A 21,242-nucleotide genomic window follows, 5' to 3' on the forward strand; every position below is an offset into this window, starting at 1 on the left:
GTGAAGGCTAAGAGTTGAGGTGAGAACAGGCACCAAACCGCAAAGGATTGGAAACTTTCAGGCTAAAGAGAAGGTTGGGACAAATTAATTGAGTGAACCCAAAAATGCCTAAAGGCAATCCTTAAAGCAAGATAATGATATGGAGTGCACAGCAAAGATCTTAGATAATAAGCAGCTATTAGGGCTGGGACTCAGTGGTAGTGCACTTGCCTGGCTAGTGTGAGGCACTGGGTTCTATCAACTTAAAAAAAAAAAAAAAAAAGATAAGCAGCTATGTACTTCCTACTGCAGATAGGTTAAGAAGATAAACATCCATTAAGCAACTTTACTATATAATACAGTTGGGAGGCCATATACTCACATCCAATTAACACTTCAGAGAGGACAAAGTAGTGAATACACCTAAGGACATGATCTTGTTATAGATTCCATTTTTAAAATGGATTCAGAAATGTAACTAATAAGAACTTTTTTGTTTGGTAGGTTTCTACCAAGTTGCTAAAGTCTTGGACTCTCAGAATTTTGAATTTTAGGCACAAAACTACCTTTCATTACTTTCTCTGCATGCCTCTCCCTACTCTGTGTTGAAAACCTTAAAGTTTCTGAATTCACCTTTATTATAAGACATTGGGAGGAGAAATGCAGATTATTAAATATATGGTTTCTTTTAAAATTTAAAGGCTATTTTAATAACATCTACTGTTTATGTTTTTGTTTTAATACAAGAAGATTAGAAATTTTAGGAAAATTTTCAAACAAGATAAACATGCTTTTATCCCCCAGGCAAACCAATCAAAGTTGTTAGACCAGTTTGTGTAAACACAAAAATAAAGTCAAGGAAGCTTAATATTTCGAGTAGAGCCAATACCTCTCAGAGGAGAAATATATAAAGCTCTACAGAGCTGCTTGCTACAAAGGCAAACTGCAACCTTAAATTTTCCTCCATTTTCTGCTGTCATTATTTTTCTTTTCCAAAATCCAAAGACTCTCACCAAGAAGTCAGTGAATCATGGGGTACAGCAATGACTCATATGCAGGAACATTTCAGACTCCTTACCCAAATCCCAAATTAAAAATTAGAGTAGAGGCACCTTAAGAAGCTTTCATTCCAATGTTCAATAATTTGGTTGTGCCTAGGATATGGATGAACAAGGTTTTCACCATTCCCTCTTCCAAACTCACATTTACTCCTGTCCCACAAAGTTCAACTCAAAACAAAAATCAAATCAATCCCCCTCCAACTTCTACTCCATTTTCAAGTCGTCCTTATTTGATTCACTGTAGGTTTTCTATCTTTTTACCTCTTCTCCTAATTGTGCAAAACTAAGTTTAAACTTTTAAACCAAGACAATCAAGATATAGGTTAAATATGGGAACAGACTAGGAGGAATACAGGTTTTAGAATCATGAACATTCAGGCTCACGTCCTATTGTTATTTTTAGTTGTAGATGACACAATATATTTATTTATTTTTATGTGGTGCTGAGGACCAAACCCAGTGCCTCACATGTGTGCGAAGGAGGTGCTCCACCACTGAGCTACAGCCCCAGAACTCCTATTGTTATTCTGTGACCTAAAGCAAATTATATAAATCTCTGTGGGTCTCTGTATCTACTTATTTCACAAGGTCATGAAGGTCAGGCATGGTTGTGCATACCTGCAATCCCAGCTTTGAAGGCAACCTCTAGATAACTTAGCAAGACCCTGTCTCAAAACAAAAAAATAAAAAAAAAAAAAGGCAGGGTGGAGCTTAGTAGCAGAGTGCTTGCCTGGAATGTATGAGGTCTTGAGTTTAATCATCAATAATGCAAAAAAGAAAAACAAGGTTTGGTGCAGTGGTGCATGCATACCTGAAACCCTAACAACTTGGGAGGCTGAGGCAGGAGGATCACAAATTCAAGGCTAGCCTCAGCAACTTAGTGAGACCCTGTCTAAAAATAAAAAGGACTGGGTTATTGCTCAGTGGTAAAGTACCCATGGGTTAAATCCCCAATACCCCATCGCAGATACCAGAAGATCACTAAATGACAATGATGAAGCTCTAACTCTTTACCTCCCTCACCCAGCTTGGTAACAGTAAAAGTAAAAAAAGAAATATTACTGCACAACTAGAAATGGGAGGCGGAGGAGAGTAATGTCAGATGGTGCTGAAGTCTTATCTGAATTTGGGTAAGCCCAAAGAAAGAGGTAAGAGTTGACTTTGTGGTAGATAGTAGCTACCTTTACGGGATGGGAGAACAAAAGATTCCTTTCCTTTAAAATAGCTATAAAATCTTCAGTGTCCTTATTCCACATTTATGGCTTGAGCTCAGTATTTTGATATAACCAAGGTCCTGTTAATTTCTATTTGTGCATCAGTCACTTCAAAGAAGCCTCATATTTGTTTTCTTTTCCATCAAGTATCAAAGAATGAAAAAATACATTGCATCAGGCACAGCAATCCATGCCTGTAATCCCAGCAAAATGGGAGGCTGAGGCAGGCCAGCTTCTGCAATTTAATGAGGTCCTAAGCAACCTAGTGAGACCCTGTCTCAAAAAAAAAATAAAAATAAATAAATAAAAAAATCAAATACTGGGGATATGGCTCAGAGGTTGAGAGCCTTTGGGTTCAACTCCCTGTATAAACAACAACAAAACAAAACAAAACAAAACAAAAAAAAAAACAGAAGAAACACTGATCATACTGCATCTACATAAGCTTCTTGACAGCAGAAATTTTAGGACATAATGGTGCTTAAACATTTGAGGAATAAAAAATTCCTAACAAAACTAGGGTCTTCTCTATAAATTTTTTCCTTTTTAGGTATTTTTATTTGTAGATGGACACAATACCTTTATTTTATTTATTTTTATGTGGTGCTGAGGATCAAACCCCAGTGCCTTACACGTGGCTAGGCAAGCACGCTACCATTAAGCTACATCCCTAGCTCTCTATATACTGTTTTATAAAGCAGACCCCAGAAATTTAGTCTAAACTACCAAATAAAACATCAATTAAAAGTCTGCCACTCCATGCTGGTGCATTCCTATTATCCCAGCTCTTCCAGAAGCTGAGATAGGAGGACTGCAAGTTCAAGGCAAACTCAAGCAACATAGTGATAACGGGTCATAAAAAACAACCCCTGCCTCTATTCCTTGCAAAGGAACACACACGTGCCTTAAAAATAACTCACTGTCCCCAGATTCGCTTCATTAAAAAGCTCAAACCATCACTTCTAACAGTGTTTTTTATTTTGCGAATTCTCACTATAATGTCACCCCACCCCTATTCTGCAATTATCAATGAGGAAGGTCAGGAGGTAGATGGGGCTGCCTTTTATAAAAACAACTTGGTTAAAATAACATGTAGAAGGGAGTATTCTGTTCCCGTTCCAGTTATCTGAAATTGGTTTGTCAATTGACCAGATACTACCGCCAGATGGGAGAAATATCAAGATTTGAACTTACTGAAACATTAAAGCAGCCTTCTGTCTCAGGTACAGAATAGCTCAAATTTCCCAGTATTTCAGCAGAAAGTTTGCAAATACCATTTTAGTGTTCTACCCTCAAAAGCACAAAAATTACTCAGTCATCTAAAATAAAAATGTAACATCTGGTAGAGTATTACTTTTTCTATAGTTATAGGCATTTACTGAAAGAACTTCATAAAAGTAAACTAGTGGAATATTCCACCAGGGAGCAGCAGAAGCTGAAAATTTCCTTTAGTTTTCTCACAACAGTGCAAAGCCAGGAAACAGCAATCACAAACAACATTAGGGACTTACTACCAGAGTTCTACATTGGACCCTGTGATAGAGTCATATATTTTTTTTAAACATTTTTTTTTTTTAGTTGTAGATGGACACTATATCTTTGTTTTATTTATTTACGTGGTGCTGAGGATCAAACCCAGTGCCTCAGGCATGTAAGGCAAGTGCTCAACCACTGAGCCACGACCCTAGCCCATAAAGTCTATTTTTCTGGACCACTACCGAACTACTTTTCAAATAAACCCAAAGTCACAGCCTTCTCATTAATCACCTTTTTAATATACAAATGATGGGGCTGGGGATGTGGCTCAAGAGGTAGCATGCTCTCCTGGCATGCGTGCGGCCCAGGTTCGATCCTCAGCACCACATACAAAACAAAGATGTTGTGTCCGCCGATAACTAAAAAATAAATATTAAAAGAAAAAAATATATATACAAATGAACATCCAGTGCAGCCACAAGTTATTTCCCTCATCACCAATGCTCATTAAGAGTAAACATGTTTGGTATTCAAGTTCTTTCTAAGGAAGATGTACAAATGGCATGCCTGTTTTCCTTTTATCTTGGTTCCTGAATCTCAGCACACCTGCTCCCTCTAGAAAATTATAAATCTCCTTAGACAAAAGTCCTCCTTTCAAAAAAGAATGGGAGGATGTTTCCATTCAGCAAAAGAAATACCTGACAAAGAGCGATAGGGAGTAGAAGCACAGGCTTTGAAACTGGAAAAGCGGGAATAGAAGAATATGACACTGCCTCTTACTAGGCTGTGATACTAGGCAGCTACCTACTCTTTCTATACTTCATATTCTCCAACCATGAAACAGCAATATCTTCCCTCATACATCTGTTATAAGGACTCAAAAATGTATGCTACTCATTTATTTATCCCTCCCCTACCCCTAGGGATTGAACCCAGGGGTGCTTAACCACTGAGCTACATCCCCAGGCCTTTTTAGATTTTGAAACAGTCTAAGTTGCTTAGGGCTTTGCTGTTGCAGATGCTAGCTTTGAATTTGCAATCCTCCTGCTTCAGCCTCCGTGCCACTGGGATTATAGGCATGTACACCACACCTGGCTCATTTACTTATCTTTGGAAAAGTAGTTTCATTACTTGATTAAAATAATCTCAGGGGGCTGGGGATGTGGCTCAAGAGGTAGCACGCTCGCCTGGCATGTGTGCGGCCCGGGTTCGATTCTCAGCACCACATACAAAGATGTTGTGTCCGCGGAAAACTAAAAAAAATAAATAAATATTTAAAAAAATGTATCTCAGGGCTGTGGGTGTAGCTTAGTGGTACAATGTGCACTTGGCATGTGCAGAGTTCAATTCCCAGCACAAAAACACATCTCAAACTAAATCTCTAAATCTGCATCTTTCCTGAGTTAGACCCTAAAATACCACAAATATCAGAACATAGGTAAACCAAAGCTCTTCAGTAAAAATATCAGAAACATTAGTACCAGGCACAGTGGCACATGTCTGTAATCCAAGCTACTCAGAAGGCTGAGGCAGAAGGATCACAAATTCATGGCCAGCTTGGGCAACTTAGACCCTTTCTCAAAATAAAAAAGGGCTGGGGGTGTGCTCAATGGTAGAACATGTGCTTATTAGCAAGCAGCTCTGGGTACACCCCTAGGACCAAAAAAGAATGAATTACAATTTTAAAGTTGCAGATCAGGTATAGCTCTACTTTACTGCTGTATCAAAGACACTGTATCAGTCCAATAATACTAACATCTAAGTAACATTCTTTGACACTTGCCTTGCCTAGGAAATTGTTAAATTTTGCCCGAGTAGCTACACAGTCTCTTTTCCTTTTTTACAATGTCTAACACCTCATTCAAGATCCTAATCATCTGCTTATACTAAACCTCTTCAACATATACTGGCTATATCATTATTATAGGGATGTGTAGCTGACCATGTTCTCATTTTATTACACACTTCTTTCAAAATGTCTAGCCCAACTCAGAGCAGATGTTTGATGAATCCTGTTGGTTCACTGGTCAGTAGTAAGAATACATTTATAGTGCTGGGCTTGGTAGAGCATGCCTGTAATCCTAGGGACTCGGGAGGTCAAGGCAGGAGGATTCCAAGTTCAAAGCCAGCCTCAGCAACTTAGTGAGGCCCTGTGTCAAAATCCTGGGCTTGATCCCCAGCACTACAAAGTCAAACCTAGACATAGCAGGAAAAAGAACCTTTTGACTATGATAATTTTTTTCTAAAGGAGAAATTAGAAGATCAAATGAAATATGAAATAAATATGGTTCTAGCATGCAAGTTATATGCATGGTAAGAATCAATTGCTGGGTACCTGAAAACGTCAAGTCTTAAGTATGTCAAAGAGCATAAAATAAAGCTGTTTTCAGAGGCATTTTAATCATGCTGAGGACACAGCCCAAGTGAGAAACCTCACATTCATAATTTCTAACATGGTGAAAAATCTTAATCTCTTCTTACCCTAAGATAGTAGGCTGAAAAATGGAGAGACAGCTATAGAATGTATCCCAGGAGAAGGTTCTATTCTGAGATCCCTAGAGAATAGGCTGAACTCAGAAGAAACTTCTGTCCTTCCTATTCTTCAAATAGGATCTAAGACCATTTAGTCCTGCAAATCTCAAAATTTAAGTTTTTTTTCACAACCACACATCTTTCCAGGATAGGGGGTCTATGCTGAGCATAACTTCAATCCCAAATTTGGAGAAAAACAGCCTCCCCCCCCACCACCCGAAAAGGATCCAACTGGTGGAGGCAGGGGGCAGGACAAGCTTGTAACCTACAATGTACTCTGCTTTAAATGGTATTCTAATTAGTTATTCTTGCTTTACCTAGGAGTGTGTCAGAGAATGCCATCGTTCCCTGGAAGGATAAGTGTATCTGCTATTACAATGAGAAGTTTGTCAAGACTTGAAATTCAAAGAGTGATTGTTCCCTAAGTCCACAATGCACAGAACACCAAGCCAAAATACTACAGCTGTTACAACTAGTTCTAAGTTGAGACAGGAAGCCTATGACACTTGTGAAGACTGAGGAACACCAACACATCCCATTATATATACTCTGATCTCCCTCTTCCCTTTATCACCTCTTTTCTCATGGCTCAGATCTGCTGGTGGTATTTGTATCCTTACCCCTTAACAATTCTTTTATAATTTTTTTCTGGTTCTGGGAAATGAACCAAGGGGTGATCTACCACTCAGCCACATCCCTAGACCTTCTCTCCCCCCCCCCCCCCCCCCCCCCCCCCCCCCCCCCCCCCCCCCCCCCCCNCCCCGTATTAGGGGTTGAGTGCCCAGGGGCACTTAACCACTGAGTCTTACCCCCAAGACCTTTTGTGTATTTTATTTTAAGACAGGGTCTTATTGAGTTGCTTAGGGCCTAAGTTGCTAGGGCTGGCTTTGAACAGGCATGCCGCAGCACTTAACTCCAGTCCTTTTAAAGACAAGGTCTCACTAAGCAGCCAGAGCAGGCCTCAAATTTACAATCCTCAGTCCTTAGGCTCCTGAGTAGCTGGGATTACAGGCTTGTGCAACTGTACCTGGCTTCTATTTCTAAAGGCTCAGTATTTGTGTACACAAAGGAGAGAATTAACATTTGCAGAACACTCTATGGGATAAATGTAGTATTTGACTTTTAAACCCATATCACATTGACTGTTACCTCCTAATCCAAGATACTGTTCATAGTTAAGCGTGAAAACCAAAGCTTTGAAAGAATAACTTGCTATAGGTCAAATAGGTAGTTGGGGCCACTAAGACCTCTGAAGTCTCATCTCTTTTGGAGAAACTTTTAAACATTCTAATTGTTGAGTTTTCTCTCAATGGTCTTTTATCCCATCAGAGATGGGGGTGGAAGATGGAAGGAGCAAGAACCAAGGATAAAAAAGTCCTCTTGCTTGTAATCTCAGAGATTCTAGGATACAGAAGGAAGAGCTGAAGTCTTTGTTAAGCCAGGTGTGGTGGTGCATGCCTATAATCACAGCGACTCAAAGAGGCTGAGGTGGGAGGATTGATCCCCTGGGTGTATCAATCCCCACCACAAAACAACAAAAACTTCTTTAAAAACCTGATCCCAGCAGCTTGGGAGGCTGAGGCAGGAGTTTCACAATTTGAGACCAACCTCAGCAACTTAGTGAGGCCCTAAGGACTTACTAGACCCTGTCTCAAAAAATTAAAAGGGCTGGGAATGTGGGTCAGTTATTTAGCACCCCTGGGTTCAATCCCCAGCACAAACAAACAAACAATAAACAAACAAAAACCCAAACACTGAATAGTTCAATTATCTATATGAAAGATTACAAGGTATCCCTTAAAGGGTATTATAATTTTTGGCAGTGCTGGGGATTGTATCAAACCCAGGGCCTTATGCATGCTATGCATGTATTCTACTGCTAAACTAACGCCCAGCCCAGGGTATTACTTTAGTTAAAAATCAGCTCTCCAAGAATATTGAGGAATTAAAAAAACCAAATTATGCCTCAATAAGTTTATACTTGAAATATGCAAGATTTCTTCATGAAGATAAGTGAAAAATATTCTAAGATCTACAGACATAACCCAAACTAACACCATATTTTTCCTTGTCACATTCCTCATGACCATTGATTAGATGAGGCTTTGGTTATTTTATTACATAAACTATAAAGCTTCCAACACCATTTCTGGGGCTACCTCTTGCTTGCTTAGAAAACATCAGGGGAAACAAAAACAACCAGAAATCCGTACCTAACTTTCTTGTGACATGTTCACCTGCTTTAGTTCCTTATTTGAAACCAAGGACGGTTCAACTCACATGGCCCTATTCCCAGGCTATGTACACATTTGTCCTCATACGCCAACTGTGAAGAATATACCAGGAACAATCATAAGTAGGGAAAAACTACCATCAACTTTAAGTGAGGATTATGTTTAGCAAAAGAGCTGGCTGGTTATTTTACTTGTCAATATAGACTAACATTCAATCATACTTATATAAAACCAAAATAAAGTATGTTCCACCCAACTTAAAAAATGTTCTTCCACAGGCATAACACAGTCTGTTATAGTTCAGATTATGTTGAATAAATCCAGACTTTCATATTTTGGAAAACATAAAATATATCCAGTAGAGCACACTGGTTCAAGTGCTGGACTATTATACATTATCACTCTATGACATTATGGACTGCAAGTTATCTAACTTCTCAGTCTGTTTCCTTGTCTATCAAATGGTGGCAGTATTTATTGTTGTGAATGATACAATGTATTTTTAAAAAACAGTGTAATATACTAAGTGCTCAATAAATTATTTTATCTAGATACCTCATTCTGTTCTAATGTATCATCTTGCAGGTGGTTCTTTTTAAGCTACACTACGTTTGGGTCATATATCAAAAGATAATCATTTATTATCTAAATTTCAGAATAACACTCATATCTTAGAAATGTTAAAAATGAACTAATTCCTGATTCTCATGTTCAGAATTCTATACCGTTGGAGAAGTCATTTTTACATTCTGTTAACCCACCACTAAATTTCACCGTCTTGTGCTAATAAACATGCTTTAACACAACCCATTTTCTCCTGAAAGCTAAACGGTAGCCCCGCATACACCAGCACACATGGATTGACTCAGTTTGTCTTTATAGCTCATTACAATTACTCCTAAAATATTTAACTTTAGGTAAAGAAGAAAAACATTTCTCACTATACACTATGAAAAACTAGAGTTTGACTTTAACACAAAAAAGAATTGAAAATACAATATTTTTGTTTCCCATGAGAAAACGACATATACCAGGAACCTTGTGAGTCACAGAACAAACTTGACTCCCTAACCAACATGAGAAATGGCTAAGATTTTAAGTTTTCATGGAATCAAGATGCAACCAAAGCCTGACTAGAAGCAAACAGGACATGATCATTAACCACACTGTTTAGAGGAAGAGTCCCTACTATTTTAGACAGTTTAATCATGTCTAAAATGTTCAAACTATCACTTGGAAGAAGAGCTGTGCCTAACAGCTTCATTTTTTAGCATGCTTCAAACTTTACTAAACAAAGAGTTTAGTAAAGCCTTCAAACCTTTAAAAGGAGATACTTATAACTTTCAAGTGGCTAGGTGACATGCTTAGGAACAAATTTAAGAATAAGCTTTCTTCATCAAAGAGTAGAAAGGAATATTGTTACTTATTAAGCAGCATTATCAATGTTACTTCACTCAGACAACAGGCCGATTAGTAATAAATTCATATTTTAGACTGCTTCAGAGAATATAATGTGAATCTTCCTCCAAACAAAAAGAACAAATACTTTAAACAACACTCTACAAAAATCAATATACAACTGAAGGCTTCAAGTAACATGACAGAAAATCCTAGTGACAAAAAAGTACTTGGCATCATAATGGCTCATGACCTACATTACTCTTTTACATTTTGGGAATTATTTTTTTTCTTCTATTGTGGTACAAATTCCCATAAAAATTAATAAGCAAATCTGATATTCATCCTATCACTGCAAATGCAATGCCAATGACAAGCATGAGCTGAAAACCAGAAACTCCAATTCTTGTGCTGAAATCAACTTTCCAAAGTCCTGGGACAAAACCACTATGCTAATCTAAGAATGCAGAGATTTAAGAATATGTAATGTTCCATTTTTGGGGGCCACTTCCGGTAAGTAAAAACTTTCTATGACTGGGAAAGCCAGGAAGTGAGGAAACAGGAATACTCTGGCACCTTCCTCAAATGAGCAATATTAAAAAAAAAGAAAAAAAAAAAAGGCTAATCTTAATCTAGTTTACTCTTCTCAGAATGGATACACCTAAAGTTTCTTACTAAAACTTAAAAACAGGAGACAAGAAGTTCACTTAATTCAGTTCTGAATTTCAACAAGCACCCTCTACAGTGATATCATAAGAAGTTCCACCGGAAGGTCAACAGGAACTCTATTATTATGGACCATATCAAATAGTCCCACTATCCGGAATTCTCCTGGATATACACATATAGGTTTGTCAACCAAAAGCAGCCCCCACTCCCCCATGCTGCACACGTTGGCATTTTCAGTTTATAGGCGGGTCCTGGAACAGCTAGAAACCAGGAAGCTCCAGGATAATTAGGACTTGAAGGAACTCATCCTGGGAGAGGTGGGAGACCCTCAGAAATCATAAGGAGCTAGAATGAGGATGTCCCTGTCCACCTCTCCTTCTCGCCCCATCCAAACTTCACCCGGGCCTTAAAGTCCAAGAGGGGGAGGCCATTTTAATAAGGCCTGGCTGAAGAACGTGAAGGGAGGAAACCAGGGAAGGACGTTCGGAAAGGAAAGCCAAGTACTTTTCCCCAAAAGCAGTCGAGTCTGGTGTCAGCACCTGGAGCCTGAAGAGTGAGGAGCAGGTCTTAAGGGCCTGAGAGGGGTACAAAAGTAGTAGTGGCTTATCACGAGGGGGGGGTCGCATGGTCTGAGCCCAGGGAGCGCAGGCCCCTTACCCCCAAGTGGGGGAAAGACCCCTTCTCCGGCCAACAGCTCCGACCCTCGCCCCTGAGTCAGAGGCTACTACCCAGAAGTCCAGAAGGCGGGAGTTGGCTAGTGCCGGGTTCTCCTCATCCGGCCATGCGGCGCGGGGGCGGCCATCCTGAGGGGTCCGGGATCCAAGAGGGCACGGGGGGGCCGGACGCGGCGCTCACCCGCGGGCCGCCTCCAAGCTCTTAATGAGCTTCTTGATCTTCCAGATCTCCACGTTCCTGTCGGCAGCACTGGGGTCGTCCGCCATCTTCTCGCCTCCTCCTCCCTAGAGCGGCCCGGCGGGGCCCGGAGACACCAAGACCACAGAGTTAGCGCCGCCGCTGGGGCAGAGCGGCCCCCTTCCTTGCCACCCCCGAAAGGCCCTCCTCTCTCTGCCCCGCGCGTCCCGCCAGATAGGTCACTGGCCTATCCCTCCCCTGTCTCACCTAAAGGCCCAGTCCTGGGCGGCAGCGGCTGCTCCTCCCCGGCGGCGGCTCCGCGGCGGCGGCGGCTCTGACGTAGGACACCGGCTCCCTCTCTCCAGGCAGCTGCATGTGTTGCAATCCGCTCACATGGGGCCTGTGATATCACTTCCTCCGCCAGGGGCGGAGTGGAAGGCGGCGGGCGGAAGGGAGGGGGCTGGTTCTGATGAAGAGAAGCTCTGCGCGCGCCGCGACTTTCCATTGGCCCTTTGTGCCGCGGCCTACAACGGGCCTGGTGATTGGTTGCAGCTGCGGCCGCACTGCCTTGTGAGGTAGAAGCAGGGGGCGGGAAGTACCGCGTTTCTTCCGTCCCGGCATGCAGAGAGTAGGAAGCGGGCGGAAGCCAGCGGCTCTCGCGACGATTTGCTTAGAACTTCGCCAGGCTCCAATGGGGGTGGCTCTTAAAGGGCGAGGCACGGGGGTTGTCGTCTTTTGCTTTTTCTTGAGTGAACAGGGTAGGCACCTGAAGCTCTGCGACACCAGAGAGGAGCTTGGGGCTCGACGCGCACGTCCAGTGTTGCTTCAGAAGGCTCAAAGGAACGTCTCGGGCTAAGCGACTTCGCTGACGAAGTGTTTGGGCCTGTGTGCGTCACTGCTTCGAGGACTAGTGTTCAGAATCCTGGCCAGTGAGCCCGGATCAGGAGCCTGAACTAGCTGGTCGGGGACCCTCATCCACAGAGGCGAAGGAGGCACGTTCCTTGTCGCTCTGTATGGCTTCACTCTGGACTTGGAATTGTGTGAGGTTTAAGAAAGCACGAGTGCGGTATCTTGACTCCATGTATATAGTTTGGTCTGAGCTGTCTAGTCTTGACTCCATGTATGTTTGGTCTGGAGCAAAATTGGTAGCTGTATATATTAGAACTTTTTTCTATTTGAGCTAAATTTTTTTAGTTGGCCATTTGGTCCCTCTCATCTCAGGTTCATTCAAATATTTGAACCCAGACCGTGTGCTACATTCTGTTTTCCTGAGGATACAGGAGTGCATCAGACAGGTAACAGTGCCTACCCTATTGGAATTTACTGTCTAGTTTGGTTTATAATCGTTTTCGGGTTTTTTTGGCGGGGGGTGGTGGTGGTGGTACCGGGGATTGAATCCAGGGGTGCTCAACTACTGGACCACAGTCCCAGCCCTTTTTTGTATTTCATTTAGAGGCAGGGTCTCGCTGAGTTGCTAAGTGGCTCGCCAAGTTGCTGAGGCTGGCTTTGAACTCGCAAATCCTCCTGTCTCAGCCTCCCGAGTCTATGGGATTACAGGTGTGCGCCACCGCGCCCGGCTTCTAATATCTTGGTGTAATAATCTAATTGTACAGATAAATTGTACTTAAGGCTCTGAGTGTGGATGATGGGAGATCCAACTCTGAAATGAGGCGTAAAAGATGAATAGAAGTTGGTCAGCGAGGCGCATAGCACATTTGAGGAACTACAAAATTAACCAGTGCTGGAGCATGGGTTGGGGAGTGTGGTTTGAGGAAGCAGCAGGGGAAGGGGTCACGTAGTGGCCTTTTAAGCTGTTTGGCTTTTTTCTCTAAATATTTTAAAGACTTTAGAGCCCTTGCTTGGATTGGAGAGGGCAAAAGTAGAAACCTATAGACCCTTTTGGTCGCTTCAGTACGATGTGAAAGATGACTGTAGCTTAGAAGAGGGTGGCGGCAGTGCAGATGGAAGTGAATGAATAACGATACGGTATATATGAGGTTAATCTGTATGGATTGGACCCATATATGGCCTGGATAAGAAAGGAAGAAAGGTTCCCATAGAGTACTGAAATTATGACATTTACTGAGGTAGGAAACAGGAAGAACAGGTTTTGCTCTGGGATAATTGAGAATTTCATCTTAGCTCTATTAAGTTTACAATGGTTGGAGCCTGGCTTGCAGCTCAGCGCCAGAGCATTCTCCTAGCATGTATGAGACTGTGGTTCAATCCGCAGCACCACAAAATAACTACTGCTAAGTTTGAGATTGCTTATAAGATGTTTAAGTAGTGATGTCAGTCATGCAGTTGCGTTTATTTGGGCTTTAAATACTTTTGGCATGTTTTCTCAACTTTGTCTACACTTTGGAAATGGGAGTGTCACCCCCATTTCATGCATGGGAAAATTGAGGTAAAGAAAGGTGAAAAGGTCACTCAGTCACTCAGCTAGTTTGTGCTTTCCCAGCTCCATATTCATTATTCAGTGCATAATATCAATGATCTGATTACCTATCTCTCCATAGGGTGGGAACACAGACTTCTATGGGGCAAGTTTTCTTTCCCCCTAAAAGCATCTCTTTAGGTTCTGTTTTAATTTCTAGTATGTTGTGTCTCATTGTATAACATTGTACTCCAGCTCTGCCTGTTATTCACTGTGCTTGGCAGTAAGGTCTTATTTTTTTTTTTCAGTTGTCTGTGGACCTTTATTTTATTTATTTACATGTGATGCTGAGAATCAAGCCCAGTGCCTCACACATACTAGGCAAGCGCTCTGCCACTGAGCCACAACCCCCGCCCCAGTAAGGTCTTCTTAAATATACTGTTTACTGACTAGGGTCTACTGTGTCCCAAGCTTTTCTCTATTTCATTTCCCTTACCCTACTTTCTACTTTCTATATTAGGTTTCCTTGCTTTGCCTTCCTTTTGTTATGTTTATATTGTGTCTTTAGGTTCCTTTGAAGACTTTCCAAGCTTTTTAGACCAGCTCATGGTTTCATCTGGTCACATCTCAGGTGGAATTGGTATTTGTCAACCTTTGAATTTTTGGGGGGGGCCGGTTACTGGGGATTGAACTTGGGGATGCTTGGCCACTGAGCCACATCCCCAGCCCTATTTTGTATTTTATTTAGAAACAGGGTCTCACTGAGTTGTTTAGCACCTTACATTGCTGAGGCTGGCTTTGAACTTGTGATCCTCCTGCCTCAGCCTTGCGAGCTGCTGGGATTATAGGTGTGCACCACCGTGCCTGGCTAACCTTTGAATTCTTGAAATGTGTTTCAATATTGCAGCTCCAGGCAGTTCAACTGTATCCCCAAAAGCTCATTTGCCTTATTGCTGCAAATTCACCATCTCTGCATTTAAACTTGGATATCAATGCATTAGAGGCAAAGGCTCTGATAGGAGAGAATTTTGGAAGGAATGGAATGGGAAGCTAGTAAGTGAAGGCTTTTAAAATGGAATGATGGGGGCTGCTGGGGTTGTGGCTCAGTGGTAGAGCACTTGCCTAGCATGTGCAAGGCCCTGGGTTCAGTCCTCAGCACCACATTAAAATAAGGTACTATGTGGAACTAAAAAAAAATATTAAAAAAAATAAAATGGAACTATGATCATTTAGGGTTGAGAAGGAAACTTGTGATGTCAGAGTGATGCTGATTTTTCAAACTGCTACATGGTAAGAGTAGAATACATAACCTCTGATTCTCTGAATAATGAAGGAGTTGTTCTTGATTATCAAATCTTGTTCAAGAGTTTTTATAAAACTTACTATAGATTATATAGAACTTATCTGGGTATATTGCAGCACATCTGTAATCTCAGCTACTCAGGATACTGAGGCAGGAGGACTGCAAATTCAAGGCCAGCCTGGGCCACTTAGCAAGACCCAGTCTTAAAAAGGGCTGGGGATGTAGCTCAGTAATAGAGTAACCCTGGGTTCAATCCCTATTACTCCTACTCCTTGACCCTCACATCTCTAGAATCTCTCCTTTCTTCCCAGAGGTCTTTGCATTGGCTGAAAGTTCCAGCCCTCTAACCAGCTGGTCTTTCTCGTGATCAGCCCCTCCAGAGGTTTCCTTTGGGCCCCTCTCCTAAGTGCTTAAACTCAGTATAAACTGCGGCCATCTGAAGAGGCTCATATGAACAACAAAAGAAACTCAGAAAATTCCAAGGATTCAAGAGTTGTCACTGGAACTGAAAACTTCATCGTATACCACAGCTAGGGTATATAAAGACCCAATACTTTAAAGTGTAATTCTGAAAGGCTCTAAATTCCTAACAGTTGTTAACACATCAGCATCTTAGCAGGATGAAAGATCCTACATACCCATTCTACAGACTCCGTCTTTCTACCAGGATAAACAAATCTCCAGGAATTATACTTTGGATTTGCTTTATCTTAGTCTCATAACTTTATTTTCTGCCCCAGATTTGATGAGTTTCTGGGTTGGTGAATGCATCCTTGAACTAGGAAGATTCTGTACTCCAACTCTACAGGAATAGAAATTCCTGCACTCAGAGGACGCTCATGAACCAACTCTTGTGTACTTCTTCATTTGGCTGTCCATGTGCATCTGTTGTAATATCCTTTATAATGAATGGCTAAATTGAAATAAAGTTTCCCTGAATTCTCTGTTCCACCACCACAGCAAATTACCAAACGCAAGGAGGGTTAAAGGATCCCTGATTTTATAGTCACTTAGTCAAAAATAGGTCACAATCTGGAACTTGTGATTGGCATCAGAAGTGGGGATAATCTTATGAGGCAGAGCCATTAACTTGTGGGATTTGATTCAAATTCCAGGTTGATAATATCAGAAGTTAAAAGTGAATCATAGGATACCCAGTTCGTGTGCAGAAAGTTGAAGTGCTTGGTGTGGAAAAAACCCACCATTTGACCATGACCAAAGAAGTGTTCTGTGTTGAGTGTAGAAAAATGGAATTTGTATTTCTTCATTAATATAAATTAAATGAACAACATTTTCCTTGGGTGTCTTAATAGTTATATGTCTGTCTGCTCTGCCCCTGATCAGAGATTTTTTTGAGGGGAGGGGTACTGGGGATTGAACTCAGGGGCACTCAATCACAGAGCCACATCCCCAGCCCTATTTTTTTTTAATATTTCTTAGTTGTAGATGGACATAATATCTTTATTTCATTTTTTTTCACGTGGTGCTGAGGTTTGAACCCAGTGCCTTTCGTGTGCTAGGTGAGCACTCTATCACTGAGCCACAACCCCAATGCCCTCCCAGCCCTATTTTGTATTTTATTTAGAAAGAGATACCACTGAGTTGCTTAACGCCTCAACGTTGCTGAAGCTGGCTTTGAACTCCATCCTCCTGCCTCACCCTCATGAGCTGCTGGGATTACAGGCATGCACCACCATGCCTGTCCAGAGTTCTATATATTTTTAGAATTTTAAAATATTTTTTCACTTGTAGGTGGACACAAAACCTTTATTAAGTTTTTTTAGTTGTAGTTGACACAATATCTTTATTATTTATTTTTATGTGGTGATGAGGATCGAACCCACGACCTCACCATGCAAGACAAGTGCTCCACCACTGAGCTATGACCCCAGCCCCAGAGTTCTGTATTGAGGCTGGGGTATACTCAGTGGTAGAGTGGAAAAAAATAGTTTGAAAAGTATCTGTGGATTTGGTTATCTCTAAGGCACTTACAACTTCACTAAGTCCCAGCAAGATGCAGTGGCACACACCTGTAATCCCAGCAATTTGCGGGGGGCTATATCCTGGAAAATTAAAACCAAATACATGGCCCAAGGTTTTTCTGGATAGCACACAGAATGGGAATGACCAGAATAAATGGCAATCCTATCTCAGTCCACTTTGTGCTGCTATTACAATACTGACTGGGTAATTTATTATGAATATATTGGTTCAATTCTGCAATGTGGAGAAATCCCAGAATCAAGAGCCACCTTGCTGATACCAAGTGTGGTGATGTAATCCTGGCTACTAGAGAGGTTGAAGCAGGAGTATTACAAGTTTGAGGCCAGCCTGGGCAATTTAGTGAAACCCTGTTCTAAATTTTTAAAAGTGCTCTGGGTTTAGCTCAGGTATATAGTATTTTTCTATCGTGAGGTCCTGGGTTCAATCCCCAGTGTCACCAAATGGGGGCGGGGGAAGCATTGCTGCATAATCCAAACAGAAGGGCAGCAGGCAAGAGAGGAAAAAAGACGGACCTTGTAGCCTCAATCTCTCATAACTGGCATTTGTGCATTCATAAGCCATGCAGACTTCCCTTGTATGATCTTAAAAAAAAAAATGTATGCCATTTACCTCAGTTGATTTTTTTTTTTTAATTTCATACATTCTTGGGAAAATAATATGGCTGAGCAGGGTGGTGCAAACCTTTAATCCCAATGGCTCAGGAGGCTGAGGCAGAAGGATTGCAAGTTCACAGCCAGCCTCAGCAACTTAGTGAGTCCCTAAGAAATTTGGTGAGACCCTGTCTCAAGGAAAAATGCTGAAGATGTGGCTCAGGGGTTAAGGGCCCCCTGGGTTCAAACCTTGGTACTTAAAAAGAATGGCACACACCAATAATCCCAGCTAAAGTGTAACCTTAGCTATTTGGGAGGCTGAGAAAGGAGACTTGCAAGTTTGAGATGAGCCTTTTCATCTTGTTGGCCATGGTGACACATGCCTGTAGTTCCAACTACAGAGGCTGGGAAAGGATTACCTGGGCTCATAAAATTATAAGAATAGCCTGGGCAATGTGGAAGACCCCAATTTAAAATGAACCCAAATTCACCTTTTATCTTGGCCTGGAGATGGAGAGAAGCATACGTGAACGCAAAAATTTGATCCACAGCACATTATCAATTAAATTTGGTATAAGCTCCCCCACCCCCATTGTGAGTTTGGCAGACAAGGATGTAATTTATAAATCAATAACCAAAAGGCTTTAATTTCTAAAATGGAAATGTAAAGCCACCCTGAATTTTGGACAGTAGAGGTATTTTGAAATATTTTAGTGTTTATGTGCTAGGAATTATTCTGGGTGCAGATACATTGTCAATGAACAATTTTTGGTGTTAATGTAGCTTACATTTTAGGTGGGGAAAGGACAAATTGAATAGTAAAAAATGCTAAGAGGAGAGTAGGAATAGGAAATGACAAACTTGAGAAGGGGGGGCTATTTTTATATTTCTCTCTCTCAAAAAAAAAGTGATAGGTGAGTCAAATGGAAATGTTGAGACTGTTCCATCAAGGGATAAAAGCCAGAAGATAAAATTGGGAGAAAGGAGTAAAGTGGTAATGAGGGGCCACATGATGTGAAGCCTGTAGGCCTTGGGAAGAGCTTAGAGAAGGGGAGTGCCATCTCACTGCTGTGAGAAAATACCAATGTACCAATATAGCAATGGTTTAAGTGGATAGACTGGTCAAAACTCAGGGTAATCCAAGGTAATTTACAATAAAAATAGTAGAGATGGTAATTCTTTACATACTTTGGTAAGATTTGATGACTGCAGGTTTTGGTTTGAGCAACTTTAAAAAAATATACATACATTGGTACTGCAAAGACCAACTTAAGGAAGGAATAGCAGAAAAATTACAAGTTACACTTGTGATCCTATCAAGTACTTATAACAAGAGACTTTCAAGTAGAGGAAATTGTGTTCTTTCCAACGTGTGAAATATCAAAGTAAGCGCCCTGATGGGATATAAAAGGTAGAGGAAAATTGGAATTCTTTGCTTGCTTTAGCAGATGCATTCATCTTGGATAAACCATTAGTATTCTCCAGCTTGCACACAGTAGATAGGATTTCTGGATCTCCATAATTATAAGCAAATTTCTTATAGTGAGCCTCAGACTATATAATATCCTATGAGTTTATATCTCTGGGAAATCCTAATGAAATTTTTTATGCTATTACAGCTTAGATTGAGAGAGAACTGAATTACAGTTCAATGTGTTTTATTTCTCCCACTGGGCACCTTAAGACAATAGCTATAGACATCTACTCAAGTACCCTTTCCAGTAGAACCCAGATTCTGTTCAGGGCATGCTTCAGTCTCAAGGGTAAACCTTGATTAAAACATGCTATTAATGATCAGTCAGGGTACTTGGAAATCTTAGAGAACAGTTTAGCTACCATACTGATCTGAACACAGCAGAGGTCAATCAGAAAAGCATCTTCCAACATAACAAACCATCTTTTATGACAGAATCATTGTAGGTCCCTATCAAGTGTTCATGTGGCTGAAAACCTGAGTATCAACTCACACAAATCCTAATAATTTTCACATGGGTGTTACGAAGTAGACAAGTGAATTTTCTAGTTATGCAATGTAGAAATCACTCACTTCCTCCACAGTAGGGCATTGAACTGATTTCTTATATTGACCTTAAAAATGGAAATTTCTGATAGGCATGGTGGTACATGCCTGTAATCACAAGACGCTGAGGCTCTTAGCAATTTAGTGAGACCCCTATCTAAAATACACCTCCCCCAACAGAACCCTACATTTCTAAATACCATTAAATTATAAAGGAGCTATGTTACATGGTATAAGTTTACTTAAGTATCCATGAAATTCAAAGAGAAGTATGTTCAGAGACATGGGAAATAATTCTACTTAATGAGACATACGAACAATATCACTTAAGTCATTGGCAATGTGACATCGAAATTTGGGACAAGTCAATACACTGAGGATGGGAAAGCACAAACAGATCAAGAATCTGGGTTCCTTATTTTTGAAATCACTCAAAATACATCTTATGACTACTATATATCAGTTTCAAGTAAGCCAGGCTTGGTTGTATACATTTCTAAGCTGACAGCAACCTGAATAAAAAGACCTGGTTTTTGTAATAGACATCTAAAATTTGCCTGTGACTTTTTATACCAATCCTTCTGAATCTTTGGATTTGTTCGTCTCTTTACCCAGTGCTAGAAAATCCCATTTTCTTCCTTGGAAAATATGGAAAGTGTGACATGTCATAGTCCTGAAGCTAAACTGCAGCTCACACCATAAAAACAAGAAATCAAGATGTTTTTCATATTTATTTTTTTAAAAATCCAGAATGGATCAAAAAGAACAATCTCAAGGATGTAGGTGCCAGATGGGCCAGAGGGTAGCTAGAAAAGTATGCCTTAGGAACATTAGGGATTTAAGAACTACCTTATTTTAAGCTACCTAACATAAATAGCTTAGTTTTCCACTGACCAGCTTTCTCTGTCCCACCTACTACAACCTTAGCACAGCTAGCTCTCTTGTGCTTCAAGGCCTCAGCCGAAGGACCCCGAGTACACATCGGCTATTACAGCAGTGCTCTTGACCAACTAGGATCTTCATCCTCATTATGGTCTCATTCCAGGTTATTATGGTGCATCTCCTTCATTGTGTTTGATATAGTTTCACACCTTGAAAATATTGCCACTTTAGCACAAACCAACAGGAAGTCTTTATAATGATTAGTAAATCGTCTACCCCTAACCCTTTCACATGCAGCTGAAAATTAACAGGCCAGGGAGAGAACATTGTGAACTTTGTACTGCATAGAATTATTGCCCATTAAATGTTCATCAGCTAATGGTCACTAAATTTACATATCAAGGAAATTATATATTGAATACTGCAAAAATACAGTAAAGACTGAAGGTTGCCCATTTCTGCTCAGGAAGTGCCTTCACTCCTAAGCTTCATATAGAATGTGGTCTTTTTGGCTCCAATGTACTATTACTGTTTCTCCTCCTTTTGATCTTCCTTTTGTTCCCCAGTGCCAGAACTTCCAGAGCCTTCTCTCTCAGATGCCATCTGTTAAGAAAACATTTGATACCCATTCAGAATATTAAGCTAATACTT

At 40.9% G+C, this 21,242-nt stretch overlaps 2 protein-coding genes and 2 long non-coding RNA genes across 5 annotated transcripts in view; 2 read left to right on the forward strand and 2 right to left on the reverse strand.

Annotated features, from left to right (window-relative positions):
• Etf1 (eukaryotic translation termination factor 1) overlaps nucleotides 1–11,853 on the reverse strand; it is a 26,351-nt gene extending 14,498 nt beyond the window's left edge. The window contains exons 1-2 of one of the 2 annotated variants that reach the window (XM_015484594.2): nucleotides 11,683–11,853; nucleotides 11,419–11,522 (exon numbers count right to left, since the gene is read on the reverse strand). In XM_015484594.2, the coding sequence (XP_015340080.1) occupies nucleotides 11,419–11,504 (86 nt within the window). In that variant the 5' untranslated portion in view covers nucleotides 11,505–11,522; nucleotides 11,683–11,853. Of the gene's footprint in view, nucleotides 1–11,220; nucleotides 11,357–11,418; nucleotides 11,523–11,682 lie in introns of those variants that run through there. The other variant, XM_015484601.2, reaches the window with a different exon arrangement.
• LOC125619095 overlaps nucleotides 8,629–21,242 on the forward strand; it is a 17,186-nt gene continuing 4,572 nt past the window's right edge. The window contains exons 1-2 of the long non-coding RNA XR_007350585.1: nucleotides 8,629–8,762; nucleotides 11,157–11,161. This is a non-coding gene — a long non-coding RNA (uncharacterized LOC125619095). The remainder of the gene's footprint in view (nucleotides 8,763–11,156; nucleotides 11,162–21,242) is intronic.
• Nucleotides 11,915–16,520, forward strand: LOC125619094. The gene is made up of 2 exons (XR_007350584.1): nucleotides 11,915–12,710; nucleotides 15,407–16,520. It is a non-coding gene; the product is annotated as an uncharacterized LOC125619094 (long non-coding RNA).
• Hspa9 (heat shock protein family A (Hsp70) member 9) overlaps nucleotides 20,422–21,242 on the reverse strand; it is a 14,208-nt gene continuing 13,387 nt past the window's right edge. The window contains exon 17 of the mRNA XM_015484628.2: nucleotides 20,422–21,194. Within this exon, the coding sequence (XP_015340114.1) occupies nucleotides 21,117–21,194 (78 nt within the window). The 3' untranslated portion in view covers nucleotides 20,422–21,116. The remainder of the gene's footprint in view (nucleotides 21,195–21,242) is intronic.

Source organism: Marmota marmota, unplaced genomic scaffold (assembly GCF_001458135.2).
Source record: "Marmota marmota marmota unplaced genomic scaffold, marMar, whole genome shotgun sequence".
Lineage (NCBI taxonomy): Eukaryota > Metazoa > Chordata > Mammalia > Rodentia > Sciuridae > Marmota > Marmota marmota.